The following is a 25,883-nucleotide window of genomic DNA, read 5'->3' as shown; positions in this document are numbered from 1 at the left end:
TGTGCTAAAACTCATGGGAGCTTATGCCCACCAGCTGGACAATGAGTCTCATAAACTCCTCTTGACCCCCTGTCGCTCCCCTAACCTCAGACTCCAACAGAGGGGGAATATACAGAGACATGAGCAATACAGAGGGAGAGATAAATTACCTTTGCAAAAACACTGTAAAGTAACATTATCATGGAAGTAGAGTAGAGTGAGCTGGCATTGTCATTTCCTCTCACTATCACCCCACCCCAACAAGAGCAGGAGTTACTTTTCAGTAACTTCTGGCTGCACTCCTCAACCAACCTCTGTGTCAGAGATGTGATTCAGAGAGAGAGAGAGAGAGACAGAGAGACAGAGAGAGAGAGAGAGAGAGAGAAACCCCTCCCCAGTAGTCATCTCAGCATGTCACCTCATTAGTGAGAGCAGATGATGATTCAAAAGAGAGAAAGAGACGGAGGAGAGGTCATTGTATGAGATGAGAGACTACTGATTCCAGTATTTTTAGATATATTTATATATGCTGGTATCAGCATATACTGTCCAGACTTTTTCCACGTCCATCAGCTTGACTGGTTGATGCTCTTTTTTTTTCCCTCCTTTACATTGTAAAGTTACAGAAACAAGTGGGGCAACTTTGAAAAAAGAAAAGAAAAGAGAAGAGGACTAAACTGTGCGATCTCTATGTAGAGGTGCCCAGTTTGGGTTGTTTTTACTTTCCTTATATATCTGGACCGTCTTCACCATGGCGGGCAGGTGGAAGCTCCTGATACTGGGTGAGTCACATCTGTCATCCGTTTGCCCGGTAGTTGGGATGGAAAATCATCTGTTGAGAAAGTTTGAAAATGTTCTGGGACCCAAAGAGGGAAACTAACTGGCTGCAGTTGCCTGAAAACCTTAAAGAATATATCTGTATATATCTGTGTATGTTTTCTGTTCAAATTAAATTTTAGACAAGAAAAAATGATGTTGTGTGACACGTTTTAACACACTGTATAATGTAATTAAACGTATACCTTTTAAAAAGTTGATCAAGTAAATGACTGTATAATAATAGTCAAGTCAAATTTGTTTATAGAGCACATTTACAAAAACAGGTGTTGACCAAAGTGCTTGACAGAAAAAAATAATCACATGATCAAAACAAAAATGTGTAAAGTAAATGACTTTAACAGACACAATTAAAACAATTTTATACCGTAATGTTTATTTCTAAATTCCATGTTTTTACTGTATTTAACAACTTTCCGCTGAGATCAAATCTGCCAAGTCTCCCTGGCAGAAATTCAAATAGTGAGAAAGTCAAACTGCCACAGTTCTTCATTAATGTGAGCTTCTCTGCAGCAGTCAGAGCCTGAAGCCCAGTGTGGGAAAGAGCCCGAATGAATTAGGAGAAAAGCAAGGAGAGTGATGCTGAACATAGCAGCTTTTCTTCAAACAACTCACTATCTGGGTCCCACTGCACAGAGGACCTCTGTTCTTCTGCTTTTATAGTGATATTTATACACTATGAGCTCACCGCACAGCGCCCACAGTCACACAGGAAGAAACTCTGTGTGTTGCCATGAGACAGCACAACATTGAGAGATGACAACTTCTGCAAACCACTAAATCACTTCATAATATCATAACAACAGTCTTAGCCAGCCTGTTTATTATAAACTCAAATTATAAGCTCCTGTTACCTGGATATGAATGCAATCGTTATGATTATCAGCTGCCCAGAGAGAAACTAAATGGTATCTCAAAACACTGTAAATCTCCTCAAAACTTACCCCCAATATCTACTGTATCCATCCAACGGTTTTTACTGTCAACTATTTTCTTCCAAAGGTAAAACAAATAGTGTAAATGTTCACAGAGAGTGTTTTCAAGTACAAAATAGTATTCAACTCCAATTTATTAGTGTTGTTGCAGTCCTCTATGTGATTTGAACAAACTGGCCCGTTAATTAACAATTAACTAACTGCTCCTTTTGATAATTATACTGAATTCATTGTTTAAGCTGATAATGGGGGTAACTGGACCGTTTCTTCCTGTTTCTTCCTGTTTCCATATGCTGAGTGCACATTACACCCATCTGGCGTCATTTAAGCGACCACAGAGGACTGACTCTGCATGCACTCGAGCAGTTTGAGGATGTATTGCTTTTTTTTTTTGCGCTTGTGCCACGACGGCTGATGTTTCCTCATACGTAGGAAGCAGAGTTCTGCAGATGCTGTTAGAACAATCTGAGGAAATGAGGGTAGAACATGCGGGAATCTACCTTTACTGCATAGCATTTTTAAATCTCTGAACATTTCTGGTGTTATGTATGCGGTCAAACTGGTCCTCAATGCTGCTGTAGCCACACAGGAAAATCTTAGAATGATTTTTAAAAAGTGGTTAGTGTAGATTAAGCATGGGTCCCAAGGTGGATGTTGCTTTCATGCTGAGAAAGTGTTAAACTTGACTGACAGTCGCTTGCTTGCTTTTCAGCTCTGTACCTCTGCCTCATCATGGGTCAGTCTGATCTGTTGAATCCAGGCTGCCGTGAGGGATTTAATGGTGTGGAGAATACATGCACGGGTATGACAAACAGACTTATTTCATACATAAACCAAACAGCCATGTTGTGGCATGTGTGCGTTTTTTCTCATCTTTGCATATAGAAGTTAGAAACTGGAAATATATGACATGTTTTGCTAAATGATGCATTCAGATATAAAATAACGTATACAAATTGCATTTGAAATGTATTATTACCTAACTTGATTTAGGGAAAAGAGTCTAATTTGCATCCATTTTTCTGACATTCATGCTTCCTTAATTAAGATATTGATGAATGTGAAGTTGATCCGGACTATCCTGACGATGTCGGGCCATGTGGAGAGGACACGGCCTGTCACAACACGATGGGCAGCTTCTACTGCCGATGTGATGATGGCTTCTCATCATCAACAGGCGCTTTGAATTTTTCCGCTGGAACATCAGCAACATGTAAAGGTGGGTCATCGTGTACATTGAATCCATGTCAGCAGAGAAAGTTTTGCTGCTGCAGTCGTCATCGAAGTATTAAAGTCCTGTCCCGATCTTTTGCTTTAAGACATCAATGAGTGCTTTGAAGACAAAGACATCTGTGGACTTAATGCCAAATGTTTCAACGCAATTCCACATTATTCCTGCATTTGTGATAATGGATTCATTTCCACTACTGGAATGGAACGCTTTGTCCACGGTGACAACGTTACATGCAAAGGTGAGCGACTTATGAGATAATCCTGTGGTAGGTTTATGACCTGTAAGTATAATTGTTCTCTCTTGATGTGACTGCAGGGATATGATGGTCTCTTTATCTGCTTACGATAAAGAAAAGAGTGGTGGTTCAGTGATCGTTTCCTTCCTCAGTTATTCTAAGATGTCTTCTTCCTGCTCATGTAGATATTAATGAATGTCAAGAGGGAGATATTTGTGGACAAAATGCAGCATGCGTCAACACACCAGGCAGTTTTCACTGTGTCTGTAACGCTGGCTTTGGACTACAATCTGGCAGATCTAACTTCTCTGGCAGTCAGGAGCAATGTGAAGGTGAGGGCTATGACGTGAGTCCTCAAAATACAATAATGAGTCTCACTTTGTTTTTAAAAAAACGACTAAAGAAGTTAATTTGATCCAGATGTAACTCTGCGTGTTGTTTTATCAAATGATGTTTGCACAGTGGTCTTTCAAGAAAATAAAGTTTAGATAATTGATTTTAGTACTGACTTCTAAGTTGATTGATTTAGTGATTGGCTGTTCTGTGTTTTGGTTCTGTCTGGGCTGCTTTGTGATTTCTAAGCATTATCTTTAAACCTATCAAGCACCATTTTGGATATGAACGTCCAGGTGGACCAGGATATTTAGCACCGGCTGAAACACACTTTTTCCTCTCCCTGATTTGTTTCCATTTTAGACATATGTATGATCGATAGGACAATCTGCGAAAATGGAACCTGCCACCGTGGAGCCAGCGGCCATTACTGCGCATGCCACGCAGGGTTCACTAACTATGGCAACAAAGGGTCTCGCTGCACGGGTAAGACCGCTGCAGCACTCCACTTTTTCCAACATCCATCACTGAACCGCTGTTTGCTCTGTAAATATAGAAACAGAACGTTTTCATGTCCTGTGTGAAAGTTACAGTCATCGGCGAGCACATTGTAATGAAACAAAACTTCCTGTTTCCTCAGCGTTAAACTGTGATGTATTCAAAGTTATGAACAATCTGCAAGAGGTAAAGCCACACCAGAAACAAATCACAGCTCAATATATATTTAAATGACTTTTGCCTCATACTTTCGTTTCGTTCTCCCCAAATTGCTTTCCTAGAAGTTTCCCGATGCCCATGATCTCATGATGCAGTTGGAGAAAAGCTGTCTGAACCTTACAGAAAGTGAGAATCCGACAGAGCTGGATGGAGAGGACATACTGAAGGTATTTCTGTACATAAATGAATTGAAATGCAATTTGATTATGCAAAAAAAAAGCCTTCAGTTTTTCCCCCTTCAATCTTTGTCACATGGAGTTCCCATGTCTATGCAGACTGTTTATGTTGACCTGAGGTGGTATGCAGCCTGAATGTCTGCCTCTGACTGACTTCTGTCTCCTGTTTTTCCCCTGCTCATGCTCATGTCGCTCCCCCTCCCCCTCCTCTCCTGTGGCTGTAGAGACTGTTGTCTGTCATCGACAAGCTCTTGTCCGGTGGAGCTTTCAATGATAACAGGAAAGTCTCCACCTTTCTGAACCTGGTGGAGAACACTCTGAAGCTCATAGCAGCTTTCATTAAGCCCCCCGGGACAAAAAGATCCTCCACTCACACAGGTACAAAGGCAATATATTCATAAAAGCGTCTTCTGATGGAACGTTTGTTTCAAAAGCTGGTAGATTTCTCTTCTTCTGAGGTCATCTACAGTATTACCAGACAAGCAATTCATGTTGATGAACATTTATCTACTTGGGTGCAGAGCTGGAGCTGCTGGTAGAGAAAGGGGAAGACTTACCCAAGGGAGCTGTGACTTTATCATCGAAGCAAGCTCGGCTGGACATCCAGTTGGAGACCGCTGCTGGAGATCCTTCCTATTACCCTGGTAATGATCATACCTATGAGCAACACGTTGGGGGACCACTTTCATCAGGATGTAGACAAAATGTGATGAATGTCCACTAATATCTGGTGTTCTCCTGCTATGATTGTGAAAGGCTTTACAACAGTGTCCTTGCTGAGCTATGCAAACCTGGAGGACTCTGCCGATGGCTTCTTCACTGGGATGAAACCACAAGCGAACCAAGGCTTTGAGCTCAACTCTAAAGTCGTGACTGCCTCTGTCAGTAACAGAAACACAAGCCACCTCAAAGAGCCAGTCAGATTGACTTTCTACCACCTCAAACAGGTAGCGCCTAGTTTGCCATTTAGGATATTAATCTGTCTCCTGAGGGAAAATATTACTTGTGTGATGGTCATTTTCTCTTCTGCTTCACAGACAGATAAAAACAACCACACCTGTGTGTTCTGGGACTCCTCGGAGGAAGGAGGGTCCTGGTCTCCTCGTGGCTGCACAGTGGTGGAGTCCGAGCCTAAATACACTGTGTGTTCCTGCAACCATCTGAGCAGCTTTGCTGTGCTCATGGCGCTCTATGACATAGAGGTGAAAACTCTCATACATAATGACACATAGCAAATCGGGACGCTTATAGGTCAGAGTCTCTAGTTGAAACTTAAGTCTGTTTGTGTCTCTACTGTAATGTAAAACCATCTCTCTCAACAGGACAAGTTTGAACTGCAGCTGATCACATGGGTGGGTCTGGCCCTTTCCCTAATTTGCCTGTTCATCTGCATCCTGACGTTCTCGTTGATCCGATCCATCAAAAGCCCAAGAACCACCATCCACCTGCACCTCTGCATCTGCCTCTTCATTGCCACCGTTATCTTCCTCGCAGGCATCTCTCGTACGGAGAGCCGGGTAAATACTTCTGTAACAGCTCGCACAGTCAAAAATACAGTCGAAATACAGCAGCGGAATAGTTTCTAAGAAAGAGCAGAGCTACTGAATGATTTATGTGGGTCCTGTAGACTTATAAACAACTATTCAGCAAATAGTTCCTCCCCATTACTTTCTCCCCATGTCGCAGCATCCTTTGTCCCCTTTTTTCACTGCTGTCATCGTGATCCTCGTCTCTCTCCCCACTGCATTAGGTTGGCTGTGCAGTGGTAGCAGGGCTGCTACATTTCTTCTATCTGGCAGCATTTTGCTGGATGTGTCTGGAGGGCATACAGCTCTTCAGGATGGTAGTCCTGGTCTTTAACACCAACTTCAAAACCCTCTACATGCTGGCAGGTGGCTATGGAGTCCCAGCTGTTATTGTCGGTATCTCTGCCTTAGCTAACGCCGAGGGATATGGCACCAAGAAACAGTAAGTTCCCCCCACTGATGCTGATCTTGTTTTATCTTTAATTTATTCCTGATTCCCAGGTTATGTTGACATATATTCTGCTCAATAAACTCTCAATTTCCATTGCAGTTGTTGGTTGAACCTGGAATTAATTTGGGGTTTCTTTGGCCCTGCCTGCATCATCATCGTTGTGAGTATAGGAAATTGTTCAATTGAAAATAATCTTGAAAATTAACAAAAAAAACAACAACAACTCATCATATGTTTACCTTTCAGGTAAACATTTTCTTCTTTCTCATCACTGTGTGGAAGTTGGCACAGAAGTTCTCAAGTTTAAACCCTGACTTTGACAATCTGCAGAAAATAAAGTGAGTCAGCACAAACTACATACAACAATCAGGCCCACATAAGAGGTGTATGTGTGTGAATATGAAAGCATGTATTTGACATGTGGAGCTGCACATTTGCTATATTACTGCCTCTCCAACTAAAGAGAAATAAATACATTATTCTATTCTTCCCTGAAAAAAGTTTAAAGTTATTTCTGGTTTAAAGTGCCTCAGTTAAGAGCTGTGTGTGTCTTTGTTGCCTCCTGCAGGGCGTTCACCATTACTGCAGTGGCTCAGCTGACTTTGTTGGGCACCATGTGGATCTTTGGTTGTTTCCAGTTTGAGGAGGGGACAATAGTCATGTCCTACCTGTTCACTATCTTTGGCAGCTTTCAGGGGGTTATGCTTTTTGTCATGCACTGCCTGTTTTCCAAACAGGTGGGTTAAAGCTCCTGTCAAAAATAAAAGAACAAGCTCTGCTGCCTTTTTGTTTTTCCTGGTGTCAAAACTCAATTATTGTTCTTGTATTTAGGTGAGGGAAGAATATGGACACATCCTGTCCAAATGCTGTGCTCCTTGGAAGAAGAGTTACTCAAACATCAGCTACTCGCACACCAGCAAAGCACCAGTAAGCAGTTATTAATATTTCACCACAGCGTCTCTGATTCAGGTTTTCTCCAATACTTGTGCAGTTGTCACTCATTTCATGAGAATGCAGCATAGCAATGTGCTGAATCAAATGAGATGCAGTATGATACCTTTATTTAGCCACCATATCTATTTTCATAAAACATCGTATCTAAAGAAAAATAATTGTATTTACTTATTGCCCAATAACAAATACCTTAATCGTTCACTGACCAAGCAAAACAAACATCAAGTATACACGTGGAAACACAGCATAGTTTAACATGTCATCTGTAATTAGATTGCTGAGGAGACTTAATGTGCTTCAGTTATTGGAAGTTTAATTTGGAAACCCTCCAAAAGCAAACACTTTTTATTCTTTCGGGGTTTGAAGATGATGAGGTATTGTAGGAGATGTGAAGTGAAGTGTGTCAGAGTACAGCCTGATAATGAAAGAATACTGAATGTGTCTGTCGTGACTGATGGGCTTGCTTCTCTGTCTGCGGTCCTCAGGCATCAAAGAGCAACCAGGACACGGGAGAGTCTCGCATCTGAGCCGCTACAAAGTGACGCAGGAGCAAATTCTGATCTATTTCCTGAAGACATGCAGCCAACTACTGCCCTGCCATTTGGGGTCAATGCACCGGTTTGCTTCACTGCAAAATGTTGTAAATAGTATCCTTCTTTACATTCTCTTTACCTTTTTTGTTATTGAGTTGGTCTTTGTATTTGTAGCTATTTAAAATGGAACAGTTGATTGTATACAATTTAGGGATTTCCTTCAAAATGAGAAAGGACATTCGACAGTTGTTAAGCTAACCCTTGAGTAAAGCACATAGTGTGCTTTACTTTCATGTCAATATTTGTTTTATATTTAATTAATATTTTGTTTAAAGAAAAGTCTGTTTTTTTCATAAAAATGGTGATAGATAATGTTTTGAAGACCTGTTTTATCAGGTACATGTAATAGGCTTTTCGTGTCATCCAGGTACTTAATTAAACCCGCAAAGACAATCTGAAAGATGTTTCTGAGACAAGCACTTTTTTTCTGTAGAACTTATTTAAATCAATATTATCTTAATATGACCAACAAAAAGGACAAATATGTGACAGAAATAGATCTTTTTTTAAAGTAGATTATATTTGTGTATATATTGCTGGGCGATTCAGTATGTAATACAGTAAGTGACTGCTTTCCTGCGCCAATCAACATGCTGTAACAAGTTAAATGTATTATATCAAAGTTGTTTTTTTTAGTTACCCAGTTTCAAAACTTGAATGTTTAAAGATGACTTTTGTTATTATTGTCTATAAGAATATTAGTACTGTTGTAAGCACTGGCTTTAGCTCAATTTTGAACTTTCTGTTTGATGTTTGGTCAAAATAAGAATCTTAGCTTCCGTATTTCCTATTTACATTTCCTGTCGTTCGCGATCTTAATTATTTGAATGTGTTTTCATACTTTTCATGCATCTCCTGGAAGCTTTAAATTGAATAAATGCGTTGATGATTTAAGAGATCCGTGTGATGGTCTTCCTACCACTGGCCTTGAATTACTTTATTTAAAATATAGAATAAATTAGTTTTGAGCATCTAAAGGAAAAATACATCTTTTACTTTATAGTTCTTCACATCAGAGCCGAGATTTAGCAGAAATGGCAACAAGGGCAAAGAGAAAGTCATTACCAAACTCATGCAAAGATGTTATCTTCATTTCCACCTTCATATCTGACACTCTTACACTTGCTCACTACGGAAACGCGTATCTCGCTGATTGACTTAAAAAGCTCGAGACAGTTATACATACAGAGGAAACAGAAGATTATCTCCTTTCCGTTTGTGTGTGATACAGACATGATGGTCTCAAAAACAACTAAACTAAACTGAATTTAAAGGAGTAAACAAACCTTAAGGAGTGGTGAAAACACATTGAACTGTATACTATTTTAGAGTATTCCCTCTTTAACATTTGCAAACCTCGGTAGAGTCACTCCTGATGATGATTGTCATGCTCTTTCAAACTCCTTTCATGTCCGTCTCTGTGCTTACTGTATGTTTATGGGACCGAAATAGGGGATAAGTAGCTGATTAACAAACTCTTTCTGCTTTGAGGGAAATGGAATCATCATTGAGGATTACAGATACCTGACTTTATTTTCACTGTTGAATTATTCAGCTAGCACTGGATCAATACTACAAAATGAAATTGATTCCTGAGATCCCTCTCTGGTACAAAGAAATCCAGCAGAGAAGATGGAAGGTCCACATCCAGAGGGGGAAAGAGCATGGAAAATGCAGATCCAGCATGTAGATATAGAATAGCTTCCAAACCTCTGGAGAGAGAGAAAGCCGGACCTGGGAGAAAGAAAATCTGTCAGAGAGGCAGGGGAAAAGGAAGGGAGGAGAACGAGAGTAGATGATTGTGAACAATAGTGATTAGTACTGAACGTGGCAAGTCGGGCAGCTCTGCGGACAAGAGAGACATATATTCGTCCTCTCTCATTTACTCTGAGCCGTCCCAAATAATCCCGTGTTCATCCGGAGTTCACTGACGGTAAGTTTAATTTATTATTCATAACCATTTCATGGTAATTTACTTCATAGATATGATACTTATCAAATAATTTTCTGGTGGCAAATTAGATCTTTGAGAAAGCTGTTGGATTCGTCCTTTATTTCATCTATTTAATCCCCTTTCATTATCAGTGAGAGCTGTGGGCATTCCAAGAGAGATTCGGACATCTTGAAAGCTTTATTTGAGACATGCGTAATGCAGAAGGAGCACGGCCCCGGGGTCAGCTGGGTTGTTGATACATGTTTTGTTCTGTTTAAAAGAACACAGTAAAATAAGAATTAAACAAGAGCAGCAGCCTAGGTGTTTTAGAAGAGATACAGTATCCATAATATAGTATATCACGGTCGCCGAGACAATTTTCTGTTGTTATGACACCCTTCCAATCCTCAATGCAACCCCTGGATTCCTTTAAATCAAGTTCCTCTGTAGTTTCCTCACACGTTACAGGAAAAACACTTCTCTCAGTGGGTTCACTGACTATTGATGAAGTAAGAGAGCGGTAAAATAAGATAATCCTTTATTAGTCCCACAGCAGGGAAATGTGCAGGATTACAGCAGCAAAGTGCACAGTGTAACAAGAGACATCAGTCAAAAACAAAACAAGAGAATAAAAGCAAAACAAGTACATAAATAGTCAAACAGTAAAGGTATAATAAATCAAAAAAAAGAAAAAAAGAAGCTAAAAAATACAATATAATACACATTATTGCACGTATGAGGTAAGAAGTGTGAAGAGTTTGTATTGCAAAGTATCTTTATTGCACATATGTACATTGATATTGCACATGAATGAATGAATGAGTCATTTTCTGGGTTTTTATATGGTACGTGTGGTCTATTTAGAGCAGTGTTGGTTGTGCACTCTAACAGCGGCAGGAAGGAAGGACCTGCGGTATCTCTCCTTCAAACACTGCGGGTGAAGCAGCCGGCTCGCTGCTGTTAGTGTGTCCTGAATGGGGTGAGAGGTGTTATCCATCAGGGATGATAGCTTGGCCATCATTCTCCTCTCTCCCACCGCTTCCACTGGATCCAGTGGGCATCCGAGGACACTGCTGGCCTTCTTTACCAGTTTAGTCTCTTCCTGCCCCAGCAAACCACTCCATAAAAGATGGCTGTTGCCACCACAGAGTCAAAAAAGGTCCTCAGGAGTGCTCCCTGCACTCGGAAAGACCTGAGTCTCCTCAGCAGACAGAGTCTGCTCTGTCCCTTTATATAGAGTGCATTTGTGTTGTCTGTCCAGTCCAGTTTATTATTCAAGTGAACACCCAGGTACTTATAGGATCTCACCATCTCAAGGTCTATTCCCTGGATGTTCACTGGTACAGGGGGAAATCCACCCCTGTACCAGCTCCACCGCCAGCTCTTTGGTTTGTACATTGTTTTTAAAGAAAGATGATAAAAACAAATTGACAGCTTGATCAGCTGTGAGTCACTGGTGTAGACTGGTGCTGACAAAGCAGACATGTTTCCAGATTCAAAGGATGCTGTCTTACCAGAAGATGTAAAAGGACCAGATTGATTTTAGCTGCAGTTTTGACTTCCTTGTTGTTTACTTATATAAAGACATGTCCGCTCACTGGAGGGCTCTTCTGAGATGTCTATCCACGTACCTACTAAGAAAGTCTGTGCTCATTATTGCAGTGCCTCTGTGAAAAGGCTGCATCCGAAGAGGGAGAATCAATTAACCTGGAACAAATATCAAATATATGATGCATGATGTATGACAATAGGTTGAAAATTGCTAATGCACATCAGCACATCCTGCTGGTTGAAGCTTAATGATATCAACAATCAAGTGGCAAAACAAATACAAGACTGTTGTTGCCACAGTTTGCTGTTTAAAATCATCCGCAAGTTTAGTTTCTCTTTAGGTTTGGTTCAAAGCATCTTAAATGGTGATCAGTGATTGAACGTTATTATGATTCATACATTTTAGAAACCCCAAGCTCTCTCTTTCCAACATAGACAAACTGATGCACACTGATGGCATCATGACAGTTCAGCCAAAACCAAAATAATGGAATAATGAGTTAGGGAACCAGCCAAGCGAGAAGTTGTGGAGCAGGAGCAAGAGATAAATATGGACAGTAGGTGTATGGCAGGTGGGAGATCTGAGGAGTGGAAATAAATGTGGCAAAAGAAGAACAGTTTGTGAAACAGAAACAATGTCTGCTCTGGGAGCCTGTTGTGCAAACCGAAGAAAAAATTGCGAAAGTTCCCTACATTTCCGCACCAAGTTTGTTTCATAATCCTCTCCTCAGTGCATCCACTTGGCTGCACAGTTTGTTTTGTATTTAAACCTGGTCTGAGTCCGTTGTCATGTGTCTCGCTACGAATCTTTCCACCCTCTGTGACAGTCAGCTGAGTTAAAAATACCCTACAAATATGACACACAGCATTAATAAACCCACTGCTGGAGACCGATGCTTCATGTGCATTTTCCATGAACAGTCATGCTTTCTGAAGTTTGCATTTGTGAGGAAGCATCTATTCATGTACTCCAAGCAGGCAATTCACGTGTATCAGCTTTCATGACACTTGAAAAAAATTCATCCGCTCCTCTATATTATTGCCTGGGTAGCTCTTATAATTAAGCTCCCTTGTTGTAATTAGTCTTTGAGTGGTCCAGAGAAATATGTATCATAGCATTCATTAGTACATAATTTAGCATTTAAGACTTCTTCAACCTCTCTGTTATCCTGCTGTCTATTAATTACCCCAGACACCTTGTAGACAGCAGAACAGGATGACATAAAAACATTACAAAGTATCAATCAGTGGCTTTGTTTGAACTAATGGGAGTATGTTATCTTTGCCTTTGATTCTCTGTAGATGACACTGAAGATGAGGACATCGTCTATACTCATGACTTCATTTTCTACCTCTTCTACGCCGTCCATCCTCGCCCAGAACCTGAGGATCAACTCCTCTGAGCAGCCCGGCCCCTGGCTGAGCAACAGCACCTGGCCGCTCATCAAATCTTCAAGTTTGGGGATGTCCTGCTTCACGATGACATTCGGCGCCATCTCCAACCTCACGGCTCTGGGCATCCTGGCTAAGTCCCGTCTGCGATTCCACCGCCAATCCAAAGCACCATTTCTGCTACTGACGGTGGCTTTGCTTTTGGCTGACCTTGCAGGTCATGTGATCCCAGGCGCATTTGCTTTGTATCTGCACATAGATCAGAGGTATAAAATACAGGCCGGGAAGCCCACCAAAGAATTCTGCCAGATTTTTGGGGCAAGTATGGTGTTTTTTGGCTTATGCCCTTTGCTGCTGGGTTGTGCCATGGCGGTGGAGCGCTGTGTGGCCATCACTCAGCCCTTTTTCCACGCCGCTATGATCACATTAAGTCACGTGTGGCGAGTTGTGTTATTTCTGTCCTCTCTTGCACTTGTGCTCGCAGTTCTACCTTTATTTGCTGTGGGAACTTACACTACCCAGTTTCCTGGGACGTGGTGTTTCTTGCCTGTCCACGATCCACAGTCTACAGCTGACACCAATCTCTCTCTGGCCTTCTCCTGTCTGGGCCTCACTGCACTCACTTTTTCCCTACTCTGCAACATCCTGAGTGGTCTGGCATTGCTGCGGGCCAGATTGAAGTGCCACGACGGTAATGCAGAATCGTCAAGTCGCAGCATTCGTCGTGCATCGTCCACGTCTACCTCCTTGTTTTGTTCACTGGATGTGGAGATGATGGCACAACTGGCAGTGCTCACTGTGGTTTCCTGCGTATGCTGGGGCCCCTTTCTTGTGAGTACTTTTTTAGTTTGCAGATTTTATGTTCAGGTATTTTGAAGAATTTTTTAGATGATAAAGTAACAGCTATACCTCATGAGTGATTCTGTGTGTCTCCTTCAATATAGATCCGCATTCTTGTGCTGCAGTTCAAGCAAAGAACCTCAGTCTACGAGAAAGATGGGTTCATTCTTCTGGGCTTGCGCATGGCCTCCTGGAATCAGATCTTGGACCCTTGGGTTTACATCTTACTGAGGAAGGCAGTGCTTTTCAGACTTTGTTGTGCTTTTTATGCACAGAGACCCACAGTGAGAGAAACTAGGTCCTGTGAAGACACACACAGGGAGGCTTTCAGTCTGCAATGATCATTTTGTTCTTAGACTTTTAATAAATTATTACTTTTGTGGTGTGGTGTGAAAAAATGTCAACTTTGCTGTGTCATTTTCAACGGGGCTTGATGGCACCCATGGTCAGCATGCCAGCTGTGTGAATAAGGGATGGAATGAGACTTTCACAACATTTCACAACATTTAGTTAGTAGTCTGTGCCGGTGCTACTATCAATAGCAGCCACCTGCAAAACTGTTGGTTGGGCAATCAGGCGGGGTTAGTGTTGCCCAATCACAATTGAGAGCGGCCTGACGAGCGCTGGGTTTAACGAATGGCTGAGCTGCTTTTGAAGCCTCATACCCGGGGTGGGCGGTGCTTCATTTTTGGCAGTGACTCCATTCAATATGGAGAACAGAAGATAGCCTGGCTCTTTCTGCATTTCGCTGCTCTCTCACTCCGTTCTCGGTCACTTTCGCTTATTTCGGACACAAGTTATGAACTCCCCCCCCACCGTAGATTTCCGCCGACGGGACTCGCGCAAGTACGTTTGACAGACAATCCAAATAACCGTTTGATTGTGAACTGTTCCTATAGCCTACTTAACGTCAGTTACAGCCGCACTGACGTAAACTGTTCCGACTGTAAAACTGTTGTAACACTTAACAAAACTACTGGTTTCCCTTAAAAAAAAAAAAAACAACGCCGCCATATCATCTACGCCCTCGACATCCCGGAGGAAGATTTGAATACTAAATAGTTTCCGCGGAAACAATTACGAAGTTGTGCCGAGCGGCGGGGTTACCGGGTGAAAGGTGACATCAGTCTGTTGACTCGTAGGTAAGTGGAGTGCAGTGCTTGGATCTAATAACGTCAGATATGTGTGACCCGGAGTGATGGCTGTATATAACTGCTCATATGTGAGCTGGCTGAAGTGTGATAACTTTATCTCTGCTCCTGTCCTGCGAACTGTTTTAGCTATTATCTTAAAAGTTCGTTTGTAACGTCAGGCTATTGTGCGTACCAGTCTGCACTACCAGTATATCCACCTCCTGAGAGAAACCCGTGTAGGCCAGAGGATCCAGCTCATGCCAGTTCTTCCCTAAAAGCCCATCTCGCTCGGTCTCTCTCTCTCTCTCTCGCCATGTCCTCCATGACAAGAATGCACAATGCGGCGAGTGTGTCAGCCTCTCTGGGGTCCATGGGACTGTTGCGTCTCTTCGGGGTGTCCTGGTCCTGGAGTCTGGCAGCGGGCCTCGGGGTTTATCTGGGCACTAAAAGCTGGAAGTACTTCTACATTGCAGCACGCACGGCCAAGAGAGACATCAAGTAAGTTCAAATACAGTCCGAATGTAGTTCTGATTCTGATCGATAAGTCAATATGATAATGGGTCAGTTGAATCATGTAGTGATGAAATCATATATCAAGATGTGTTGATGCATAAATACTACATCTAAATGGATAATAACTAGGACTGTCCTTGACCAAAGAAGTTCGTAGTCCAGTAATACTTCATACAATTTATATAATCAGCTGATCTGTGGAACTGATTCTCTCCTCAAAGACTTGCATGAATACAAGTTTCTTGGAAAAATAGTTATTCAGCATGAAAGAAGCATAAAAAGAAATCTTTTTTTTGACCAAAATGACCGATTAGTCAACTAATCGACGAAGAGCACCGTCGTAAAAACAAGTGCACACTAACTCAAATTTATCAGAAAATTTGAAATGATAAAGAGTTCTGCTTTGGGAACTAATGTCTGATTACTCTCTCTCTGTGTGTGTGTGTGTGTGTGTGTGTGTGTGTGTGTGTGTGTGTGTGTGTGTGTGTGTGTGTGTGTGTGTGTGTGTGTGTGTGTGTGTGTGTGTGTGTGTGTGTGTGTGTGCAAACATTGTCAGTATATACTTGGGAACATTTATTCATTTTTTTCCTTATATTTCACTTGAAACTGTAATACTCTTTTTGCACTTAAGTTCTTAATTAAATGAGAAAATACTTTTTATTTGTCAAGTATTTAATTCACACAGGAATATATACAAAAAATAGGGTTTACCATATGGTTATTATGTCATATAGGACTATTTAATTATTGAACCACCAGAATACATTCTATATCGTGGTATATATATCGTTATCGAGACATGAAGTGACCTTTGTTGCCCAGCCCTCGTCCTGATCATGCTTGTACGTCTTTTCTCTTTGTCTCCCTCCTCCGCCCCTCACCAGTGGCCTCTATGTGCTGTTGAGGGTGAAGATGGCTTTGTGGCGCTACATGCGCAATGGAAGCAACATTCCTTCCATATTCGCCCAGACAGTGAAGAGACACCCAAATAAACCAGCACTCATCTATGAGGCCACGGGGGAAACGTGGACGTTCACCCAGCTGGACGAGCTGTCTAACGCGGTGGCCCACTGGGCGAGAGGTCAGGGGTGGGTCTCGGGCGACGTGGTGGCCCTCTTCATGGAAAGCAGGCCGCTGCAGGTGGCTCTTTGGCTGGGCTTGGCCAAGGTTGGGGTGGAAGCTGCGCTCATCAACTTCAACCTCCGCCACGATTCCCTCATGCACTGCATCGGGGTGTCGGACTCGCGCGCTATTGTGTTCGGAGCGGAGCTTGCTGATGGTAAGAATGTGTTACACAAGGAGGGAATTTAGGTTTTAATTCTGTATCAATGGAGGGATACATTATAAAAACGCAGGATAGTATCTTCACTCTTATGTAACTCACGTTTGGTTAACATTTTGTGTGTGACATCATGGGAAGTGGTCAACATTTTGTCCTGTGGTGTCACACTCTTAATATTCATTTAGTGGTGGAGCACAGACTGTGATAATGACCGTGTCTCCAGCTCGTCATGTGGTCAGCAGGACATGCTGGCGCTGACCTCATTGCCAGTAATACGTCTCCTATGCCCATCTCTTTATGAAATGAGTTAACATTTGATTCTGTTGGTTCTGTGTGTGTGACGTCACCATATCTACTGTGAGTGTTTGAGTTATTTTGAATCCTCAGATGTCACTTTTCTCTGCTTTTGTCTTCATGTTGTCACACAGGTCTGTGGTGTTTTAACTTGTCAGTTTTATAGGCCTCATGGCTTCAGAAATGAAATAATAATAAAAAAGGACAATTTAATTAAGTCGCATTGTTACAACATATAACTACATTAGTTTCACTCACAATATTAAACATAATATTATGTATTTACGTTCCTATTCACACTAGAGAGCATGAGCTAACCTGTCTGGTGTCCTCTCTTCCCGCCTCCCTCTCGGTCCTCTTACTGAATGTCAGCCATGTTGGAGGTGAGCTCCTCCAACGCCCAGTCCATGCTGCGGTTTAGCACAGGGGACATCAGTGCAGAACATCTGGCCCGACTGGGTGCTCAACCTCTGGACCCAATTTTAGCGTCTTCACCTAGACATCCCCCTTCACCTTGTGTTCCCCACAAAGGCATGAACGGTGAGTACCTTATCTATCACTGAAGAGGACTTAATATGTATGTTCATTAGCAGTTTCCCTTTAAATACCACCTTCAAAGTATTTCCTTATACTGTGTTTGGCTGAAAACGTTTTTTTGCTCTATTCTGAATTCTGAGTGTGTGTGTGTGTGTGTGTGTGTCCACAGTAATTCATTTTTGTCACTCTGGGGTCTGATTTCTGAACTGAAATTGCTCTTGACTCGAGCGTGATTGGGTGAATACTTTGTTGTGCAGAACTTTCCGAGTTATGAGTCATTTTGTATTCACGACAGATATTGACATTTTTCTGTCTGTCTGAATATAAAACCATATTCCTCAACTATTGTAAATCTGTCTTAGATGAGAGAATATAAAGTCAGCATTAAGGTGTGAGCCCAACATGTCCTCTACCAAACAAACTGTGTGTGTGTGTGTGTGTGTGTGTGTGTGTGTGTGTGTGTGTGTGTGTGTGTGTGTGTGTGTGTGTGTGTGTGTGTTGCCCATGAAAACAATGACTATATTCTTGGGGTTCACTGAAGGCTGTATGGATCTTAAACTTCCGGTGTGCAACTGTAATGCTCTCTTGTATTCTCTCTTGCAGACCGCCTATTTTATATTTACACCTCCGGCACCACGGGACTGCCCAAGGCTGCCATTGTGGTACACAGTCGGTACGCCATTTACCACAAAAGCAGCACTTTCCAGAGTTGTTACAGTTGCTGCAGTGCTAATGATAGACGCCTGACGACCTCTCCTTTTGTTCCCACAACAGCTACTACAGAATTGCTGCTTTCGGGTACTTTGCCTTTCGCATGAGTCCTGTTGACATCATCTATGACTGCCTGCCTCTCTATCACTCAGCAGGTATATGACTGCAGGCTCAAGCTCTTGATGAATACAGTCCCCCCCCCCCCCCCCCCCTTTTTAAGCTTGCATAACCGAAGTGTTAGCTTTCTCTTCTTGCCAGGTAATATCATGGGCGTCGGTCAATGTCTGATCCACGGCCTCACCGTGGTAGTGAAGAAGAAATTCTCTGCCAGCCGCTTCTGGGAAGATTGCATTAAGTACAACTGCACTGTAAGAGCTGATGCTCGGAAAAACATTAACAACTGCCATATTTAATGTAATCAATAACTCTAAAGCATGAATTCTGAACTAGGCTCAATAACAACGCTGCTCTCCTGTTGCAGATAGTGCAGTATATCGGGGAAATCTGCCGCTACCTACTTTCTCAGCCGGTGCGGCCGTCAGAAAAAGGCCACAAAGTTCGGCTGGCAGTGGGAAACGGGTTGCGCCCCAGTGTGTGGGAGGCCTTCACGGAGCGCTTTAGGGTGAAGCAGATCGGCGAGTTCTATGGAGCGACCGAGTGCAACTGCAGCATTGCCAACATGGATGGCAAGGTCAGCAGTCCGTGTGTCACTTGTGTGTCTTCCCTGGTGACATGTGAATGTGAGTTTATCAGGATTTGTTTTCCTTGCAGGTGGGAGCCTGTGGATTCAACAGTCGCATTCTCCCCAACGTGTACCCGATCCGTCTGGTGAGGGTGGACGAGGACAGCATGGAGCTGGTTCGTGACAGCCGGGGGCTCTGTGTGACTTGCCGCCCTGGTAACTAATACCTAATACTACAATAATAATGTGTTTTCTAGATGTAGTATGGGATTGTTCCTGTATTAACTCCATGTCTTGCAGGGGAGCCAGGACTGCTGGTGGGTCGCATCAACCAACAGGACCCATTACGACGTTTTGACGGCTACGCTAACCAGGACGCTACGAGGAAGAAGATCGCTCACAATGTCTTCAAGAAAAATGATTCAGCATATCTATCAGGTTACCAATCCAACTTGTATTGCTGTTATATTGTACATAACACTCAACACAGCTTGCCGTGCTTAAGTGTTCAAACTAAAGAAAGACTAAAAATAATAGCAATGTCGGAATGCCAAGCATCCTTTGTCAGGGGGTATTTGACCCACAGTTAATTATTTTGCCCTCCATATGTCTACCCTAGGTGACGTGCTGGTGATGGATGAATTGGGCTACATGTACTTCCGTGACCGCAGTGGAGACACGTTCCGCTGGCGAGGAGAAAACGTCTCGACCACCGAGGTGGAAGGCGTGCTCAGCAGTCTCCTGGGTCAGACGGACGTGGCTGTGTATGGCACGGTGGTGCCAGGTGATGGTTAACTTTGTGTGCTTACTGCTTTCGACATCACTTTGGGGGCCATTACTGTTATTTGACCGTACTCGCTGCTTAACAAGCATTTATTTCCGTCGCATGTCATACCAGGTGTGGAAGGTAAGGCAGGCATGGCTGCCATTGCAGACATCACGGGGAGTTTTGACTGCAACAGTTTCTTGCAGAAAGTCCAGCAAGCTCTTCCTTCGTATGCCCGGCCCGTGTTCCTGCGAATCTCCCCACATGTGGACACCACAGGTCAGTGGCAGATCTAGAGAAATACTCATAGGGTAGCAAGAGGGTGGCATGGAGACTTTATGGGGTGGCAGAAATATATATATATATATTTGTTTTTTTGCTGATTTGATCGCAAAACAATCACAAAAAGCCCCTGAATGAAGATAATTGAACTCAAAACATTAAGTGAACGTAATCTGTCACTCATACAATCAAACAGGAGTTACTAATCACAACATGCTTCACTGTTTTGATTAGTCCTGTACTTCTACTGGTGAAGTTAGCAACCCTGCACACACAGTTATCAGAAAAAAAAAAAAAGGCCATCAGCAGTTGCTGTGTGTAGCCAAGACCGGGAGAGGCTGCACAGAAAACCCACAATCAATGGGTGACGTCTCGGTGACGACAGTCTGTGGCTGTAACCCTGTGTGTTGTCCTCTCGCGGTTCCTGGCACCAAACTGTGGCGTCCAGGGGGTGTCATCCCATGCTGCATTCACTTGCACTCGGACATCGGTGTTTTGCTCTTGTAAATCCGAACCAGCAACAACTTTTCATATATTTTGTAGTTGGATTGTCTGAAACTGATATCCCTCCTGAGTTCATAAAAATGCTAACCATCACTGATCAAACGTTTTAATCTATTTTATGTATCTCCACGTTCCCGCATAGGTACATTTAAAATCCAGAAAACCCGGCTGCAGAGGGAGGGATACGACCCACGTCTCACCACAGACCAGATCTACTTTTTGAACACTAGAGCTGCATGTTATGAGGCAGTCGACGAGGAGCTATACAACGCTATAGCGGAGGGAAGAATGTCTCTATGACAGGGAGGCCGTAGCAGGGCAGTCGCGGGGCCTCAGTTAAAGAGACGCTGTAGAGAGGATAACGTATGCAAACGCCGGGGTCAGGATCAGTCAGTGTTGGTGCACCACCTTGCCTGGATTTTAACCTTACAGGGAACAGAGTGGAGAAGACTACTTACATAGAATTACACAGAGAATTGTTACAGATGCGGTTTTAACACTGTTTGAGTAACACACCAGGACATAATAAGAGGGTATTTATTCCCTTTAATAACTTGTTTTAAATTATGAAATGAACACCTCAAAAAGCCTTAGAGCATCACCGCACATAGAGTGGGTATCTCCCGTTTTGAAATAGGATACCTGTTACAATAATGTGCTTAGGACAGAAAGGTGTAGCATCAAGTCAAACTCTGTTACAGGTTATATTCCCATTTATGAAATATGTCGCAGGACAATAAAAGTCTTTGTAGGTTTAGGCAATACTTGAGTGTGAAGCTATGGAGTTACTGATGTGTGGTTGGATGAGGCGGGAAGACCAGACTTCAACATGCACTACATATGGCTACTACATCAAACACTAACCGTAGTCTTTTTTTTTTAATTTTTTTTTTAATACAATGGAAAACTAATCTCACTTCTCACGTTTGAACAAAACCGGCACACTTTTGCAAACACACAAAGGTTGTTACTGTATGTGCCTTATATGAAACATATCGGATATGTTTCATGTTTCTATGCTTTTCTTGGAGAGGAGCTCAAAAGATTGTGAAATCACTGTCGTGATTTTGTATCATGCAAAGCCGAGTCACCCGAGGTGACTGTCATCTTATGTAACAAATATTATCAGTGTAGTAATATATTGGTGTTAGAGCTATTTACAATTTCAGATCTCACAGACTACATTTCTTAGTTGTAACTCAAATTAAATATTTTAAAACATGTCTGTTTGTGTTTCATGTCATTCATTCAAAAAAAAAAAAAAACATGTATCAAGCTGGAGCAGCCCTTCATCTCTTTCATTGGGTAATTTTTACACATACAATGTTTAGCAATGTGTCTCCAATGTGAACTAGTCTATTGACAAGTATATCCTCGTGGGTAGGACCTTCAGTGGGTGCTCTTTGCAGGCAGAGCAGAAGTAGGGAAAGGCTCTGGGCGTCACGACGTCTGTGAAGGTGTAGAGAGGCGGTCGCTCTCTAGGGTCGTAAAACGTCACCTTGCCTCTGTCCATGTCTAGAACTATTCTTATCACTTCTGGCGTCTTCGTCATGTTCAGGGGCTCCCATGGTGCCGTGCAGGCCTTGTGCTCTCTGTTGCGGAACCTTATAGTCCAGAATCCCTCTGCTGGTGTCAGGACGTGCTTGCCCTTCCTGTTGATGGAGTCGCTGGCTACTCCCACCACCCAGTAGGTGTTGTCCTTTACCTCCACATCCCAGCTGTGGCGTCCAGAGGTGTAGCCCTCGGCAGCCAGCATCTCGGCGCTTACGTCGAAGCGCTCTGGGTTGTCTGGCAGCTTGAAAATCTGGGTCGAGTTCTGCACGACTGTGAGATCCTCTGAGATGATGAAGCAGCTAGCGGCTGTGTTTGGATCCAGAATCACAGGATCTTTAGAGAAAAAACAAACCAGGTAGAAGTTACTAATGTGGTGGGAAAAGAGTCGGTTGATAAAACGTGGCTCGTCAATGTTTGAGGGACTCACTGTATTTAACTACGCTCTTCATCTTCTCCCACACTTTAAATTTCAGAGAGCCCAAGTGCTTGGCCACATCAATCAGAGCATCAGAATTAATTTGTGGATCAACAGAAGTTCGCCACGTTCTGGAAAGATACTTAAGCAGTTAGTTGTTGAGAATTGTGTCTGTAGAGCTATATTATCCGAAAATATTCTGAGCTGCATCCAAGATGTTGAGTAAACACTTACCGCCTCATTGTTTCCTTGTAATTCTGAAAACAAAATGTAAGAGAACAACTTAAAACCGCTTCTGGTTACAATTTGTTATTCAAACTGTCAAGCCATGTTCTCATCTACCTGAAGAAATGGGATATCTTGAGATTTCATCTCCTGTTCCACTAATCTGATGGTGTTCGAGAGAGATGTAATTTCCTCGTTCATCTCTTCGAACCTCTGGTTAACCGCTAGATTCTTCTCAGCCTCGTCGGCCTTTAAAGCTGAGAGTCTGGCGGCCTCCTGCTCCTTCAGGTAAAGGTGAAGGGCTTCAAATTCATCTCTGATCTGTGCTTCGGTGTGTTGGGCCTGGGTCTGGGGAGAGACGTGATTGATGGGTAATCATTGCCTTCACACCTTGGCCCTCTAGTACGTTCAAAGTAACATTATGTACTGATGGAACTGACGGTACCTTGACGTGTTCTGCCATTTCCTCACAGGCCATTTTCGACTTCTTGTACAGTTGCAACTTCTCTTTTAAAGGCAGCAGCGCACTCTTCAGTTCCTCCTAAAAAGTCAGTGACAGGGCATCAACACTTGTGACAAGGTCACTCTGGCACACGGCCCAACTGTCGGCACAATGTCGGGCTTTCGGCTGCCACATACTCTTCCATGACGGCATTATACGCAAAGCTGCACAATGCAGCAGCAGCAGCATCAAGTTAATGTGACAAATCCAGAGGAAAGGATCCAATGTCCTGGTAACATTAGAAATACAGAGCTCGTGCAATTTAGGATCAAGACAGGGACACAATATGGCAACAATAGATTCATTTCACATTAGTACTCAAGATTTTATGTTATCGGGACAGGGTCAAGGAGGGCATGAGTAGGATAACTGAAGTGTCACAGAAACCTCATGGGAATCAAGTTTCAGTCCTCTCGAGACCCCCAGTGGCAACGGCAAACCATAAATATACATCTATTATTAGAATGAACTCTGCCAAACACCTCCACACTCATCAACATATCGGGCTTAGAGCAGCATAAAGGTAGTATTCAAATAGAAATGAAAAAGTCAAAAACACAATATATTATAAAGTATTGCCAAAATGTTGACACGCTGTAAGTTGAAATAATGTCCAGGTTTGGTGAATGAAGGATAGCCTTTGAGATTTAATTTGCAAATTTGCAAAATGTTTAGCTAATCAATTGAGATCGTCAAATTTAGTGAATCGTCTTAGTGAAAAGTGAGTATTGTTATATTGTTGACATTAGATACTAGTCAATAAAGACAGACACAAAAGGTGTTTCAATAGATGTTTCATCATCATTGATTCCAGCTGCTATCATCAGTAGTAAAACTGAAGATATTGAGAATGTGCCACCACAGTGAACTACTGGGGTGACCACCCCCCGTAACTTTAACTTACCTTACAGTCATGAGCACCTTCCCCAATGGGATAGAGCCTGTGGCCAGTGTGTGCAGATGCCTTCCCACACACACCACAGATTGGCTCCAAGTCCTGCAAGCAGAACAATGTGAGCTTTTCTCCGTGCTCCTTACAAGCCTCTGGGTCATTCTTCCTGCTGAAGTCCTTGAAGGATTCACAGGACTTCTCCAGCACAGTGCCCACCACGATTTCATCCATGGAGGAACGGCGCCAGCACAGAGGACAGCTGTGTGAATCCCCACCGCCTTGTGTCTCCCAGCTGTCTTTTAGACAGGCTTTACAGAATCTGTGTCTGCAAGTCAGCACTACTGGCTGACTCAGAATGTGTCCACAAACTTGACAGGATAGGTCATCCTCAAGATGAGCACGTCTGGTGGCCATTTGTCTTCACGGGGCTTTGACGAGGCTCCTCCCATGTCTCTGGAAGGTTACCTCGGCTTGACCTCAGAAATAAGTGTTGATGCCTCAGCTCCTAAAAGCATATCACGTGATATGCTGTGCTGTGTTGAGCATGCACATCCTGCCTTCTCAAATAAACACCACACACCTCAAAAGGGGAGTGGGTGGGGGGAAATAACTTGGCTTAACATTTGGGAGAGTGTATCCGTGCAGATCAGAGCAAAGAGTACACTGACTAACACAATGACAGAGGAGTAGGGTATGCTGTGATAACTAAGTTATGCGAGAAGTCTGTTGAAACAAACTGTCACAGTGTAATGGAAGGGTTTGCGAAGAAACAACATCCAAAAGAAGGCCGAGGATAAATAGACAGAAGTTACCGATTTGGACTGAAGTTATGTGGGTAAAGAAATGTCCTCCTGCTGACCATTGGAATATTTTCACAGTCAAGTTTAGCTTCGAGCAACAGCTTTTTTAAGAATTGAAACACGGTTTCTTAGGGGGTTTTAGAGCAAATAGAGGGTACTTTAGAACAAGGTGTTCACACGGTAGCGTGGTCTTAAAGGTTCATTTGTTCATTTCAAAAGAATTTAACAGTAAATTGACCTTGTGTGGACCGTAATCAAGTATGTTGTGGGTATTAGTTTACTAGAATGAGTGCTGCAGTGCCAAAAATAGAGCAAGAGTGTATATATAGAGATAGAAAGGGAATACTATCCTGCCAGAAACGCTGTGTAGACCAGTGCTGCGCCGACTCTCGCATTTGCTGTATGGTAGCTTTTAAATCTCACACACACACTATGCTAGCATTCGCAGTCAGCTTTAAACCATGCAGGTATACTTATTAGAGTGTGCACTGGATGTGTAGCAAGCATACTGTAGCAAAGTCCCCTATTCTCTTTTGTTTTTCCACTTCCTTACCTCACCTGACTTCATTTCCTTTCCTTTCTTAAACAATGATTGACTCTTGCTTTCACCCTTTGTCACTCCTCATTCAGCTGATTAAGTTCACCTGAGTTCACTTTTTCTTTTGTTTTTGACCTTTGCATGGAGCGGAAGTTTTGGTAAGAGGAGTTTATTACTCTTTAGGTCCCGTCAAATGTCCGTGGTAATTGACTGAGAACTTTACTCATCCTTATTTCTTTAAAATAAACAAACGACAGTAATTTGACTTATTATGTTAAGTTATAATCTTGGATTTGCTTGTTTCAGATACACCAGCCCATGTGTGTCTTGTGCTCGCTGAATGTTTTTAAATTGAGTTTTGGAGAAAATCCATTGCACTCTGATCCGATGCTCACGATGATAGCGAGCTTTTCATTTTAAACCTCCTAATTAACACACATGCATTGGTTACATGAGGCTGCCAGAGTGGTCGTGGCTCTGCATGTCACTGGAGAGATGATATTTCTTCTCTTATTTAAAGTCAGTTTATGTGTTTTAAATATTTCATAACAATTTCCATCATGCAAC

At 42.6% G+C, this 25,883-nt stretch overlaps 4 protein-coding genes across 4 annotated transcripts; 3 read left to right on the top strand and 1 right to left on the bottom strand.

Annotated features, from left to right (window-relative positions):
• Positions 1–319: 319 nt before the first annotated feature.
• adgre5a (adhesion G protein-coupled receptor E5a) lies at positions 320–8,866 on the top strand. The gene is made up of 19 exons (XM_076085832.1): positions 320–761; positions 2,464–2,553; positions 2,800–2,970; positions 3,071–3,223; positions 3,406–3,552; positions 3,917–4,039; positions 4,194–4,237; positions 4,333–4,437; positions 4,671–4,824; positions 4,968–5,090; positions 5,203–5,393; positions 5,484–5,648; positions 5,769–5,963; positions 6,197–6,414; positions 6,523–6,583; positions 6,670–6,761; positions 6,992–7,160; positions 7,255–7,350; positions 7,863–8,866. Exons 1-19 carry the CDS (start codon positions 731–733, stop codon positions 7,902–7,904), a joined length of 2,370 nt encoding a protein of 789 aa, XP_075941947.1. The 5' UTR covers positions 320–730; the 3' UTR covers positions 7,905–8,866.
• Positions 8,867–12,789: 3,923 nt separating this feature from the next.
• ptger1c (prostaglandin E receptor 1c (subtype EP1)) lies at positions 12,790–14,082 on the top strand. Its single transcript, XM_076085830.1, has 2 exons — positions 12,790–13,677; positions 13,791–14,082. Exons 1-2 carry the CDS (start codon positions 12,790–12,792, stop codon positions 14,025–14,027), a joined length of 1,125 nt encoding a protein of 374 aa, XP_075941945.1. The 3' UTR covers positions 14,028–14,082.
• A 327-nt stretch (positions 14,083–14,409) lies between these two features.
• slc27a1a (solute carrier family 27 member 1a) lies at positions 14,410–21,613 on the top strand. Its single transcript, XM_076085828.1, has 13 exons — positions 14,410–14,828; positions 15,150–15,317; positions 16,217–16,611; positions 17,281–17,448; positions 18,049–18,118; positions 18,220–18,311; positions 18,415–18,524; positions 18,638–18,847; positions 18,928–19,054; positions 19,139–19,276; positions 19,458–19,622; positions 19,737–19,883; positions 20,533–21,613. The coding sequence occupies exons 2-13, from the start codon at positions 15,151–15,153 to the stop codon at positions 20,688–20,690; spliced, it is 1,947 nt and encodes a 648-aa protein (XP_075941943.1). The 5' UTR covers positions 14,410–14,828; position 15,150; the 3' UTR covers positions 20,691–21,613.
• trim35-13 (tripartite motif containing 35-13) lies at positions 21,262–24,410 on the bottom strand. Its single transcript, XM_076085829.1, has 6 exons — positions 23,991–24,410; positions 23,030–23,125; positions 22,702–22,932; positions 22,594–22,616; positions 22,372–22,490; positions 21,262–22,277 (listed from the first exon to the last, which is right to left on the bottom strand). Exons 1-6 carry the CDS (start codon positions 24,390–24,392, stop codon positions 21,742–21,744), a joined length of 1,407 nt encoding a protein of 468 aa, XP_075941944.1. The 5' UTR covers positions 24,393–24,410; the 3' UTR covers positions 21,262–21,741.
• Positions 24,411–25,883: the final 1,473 nt, after the last annotated feature.

The sequence above is a fragment of the Anarhichas minor genome, unplaced genomic scaffold (genome assembly GCF_050575085.1).
Source record: "Anarhichas minor isolate MPS153535 unplaced genomic scaffold, ASM5057508v1 ptg000007l, whole genome shotgun sequence".
NCBI lineage: Eukaryota > Metazoa > Chordata > Actinopteri > Perciformes > Anarhichadidae > Anarhichas > Anarhichas minor.
The sequence above is the reverse complement of the archived record's forward strand: the minus strand, read 5'-3'. Positions and strand labels throughout refer to the sequence as shown.

Excerpts from the sequence above, each read along its gene's own strand:
- slc27a1a (XM_076085828.1), top strand. The coding sequence starts at position 15,151 with ATGCACAATGCGGCGAGTGTGTCAGCCTCTCTGGGGTCCATGGGACTG. Across the intron at positions 18,119-18,219 it reads GCCATTGTGGTACACAGTCG|CTACTACAGAATTGCTGCTT; the intron begins GTACGCCATTTA and ends TTCCCACAACAG. Across the intron at positions 19,277-19,457 it reads TGATTCAGCATATCTATCAG|GTGACGTGCTGGTGATGGAT; the intron begins GTTACCAATCCA and ends TGTCTACCCTAG.
- adgre5a (XM_076085832.1), top strand. The coding sequence starts at position 731 with ATGGCGGGCAGGTGGAAGCTCCTGATACTGG. Across the intron at positions 2,554-2,799 it reads TGTGGAGAATACATGCACGG|ATATTGATGAATGTGAAGTT; the intron begins GTATGACAAACA and ends TCCTTAATTAAG. Across the intron at positions 5,091-5,202 it reads AGATCCTTCCTATTACCCTG|GCTTTACAACAGTGTCCTTG; the intron begins GTAATGATCATA and ends TGATTGTGAAAG.
- trim35-13 (XM_076085829.1), bottom strand. The coding sequence starts at position 24,392 with ATGGCCACCAGACGTGCTCATCTTGAGGATGACCTATCCTGTCAAGTT. Across the intron at positions 23,126-23,990 it reads AAGGTGCTCATGACTGTAAG|GAGGAACTGAAGAGTGCGCT; the intron begins GTAAGTTAAAGT and ends CTGACTTTTTAG. Across the intron at positions 22,933-23,029 it reads AAATGGCAGAACACGTCAAG|ACCCAGGCCCAACACACCGA; the intron begins GTACCGTCAGTT and ends GTCTCTCCCCAG.
- ptger1c (XM_076085830.1), top strand. The coding sequence starts at position 12,790 with ATGACTTCATTTTCTACCTCTTCTACGCCGTCCATCCTCGCCCAGAAC. Across the intron at positions 13,678-13,790 it reads TATGCTGGGGCCCCTTTCTT|ATCCGCATTCTTGTGCTGCA; the intron begins GTGAGTACTTTT and ends CCTTCAATATAG.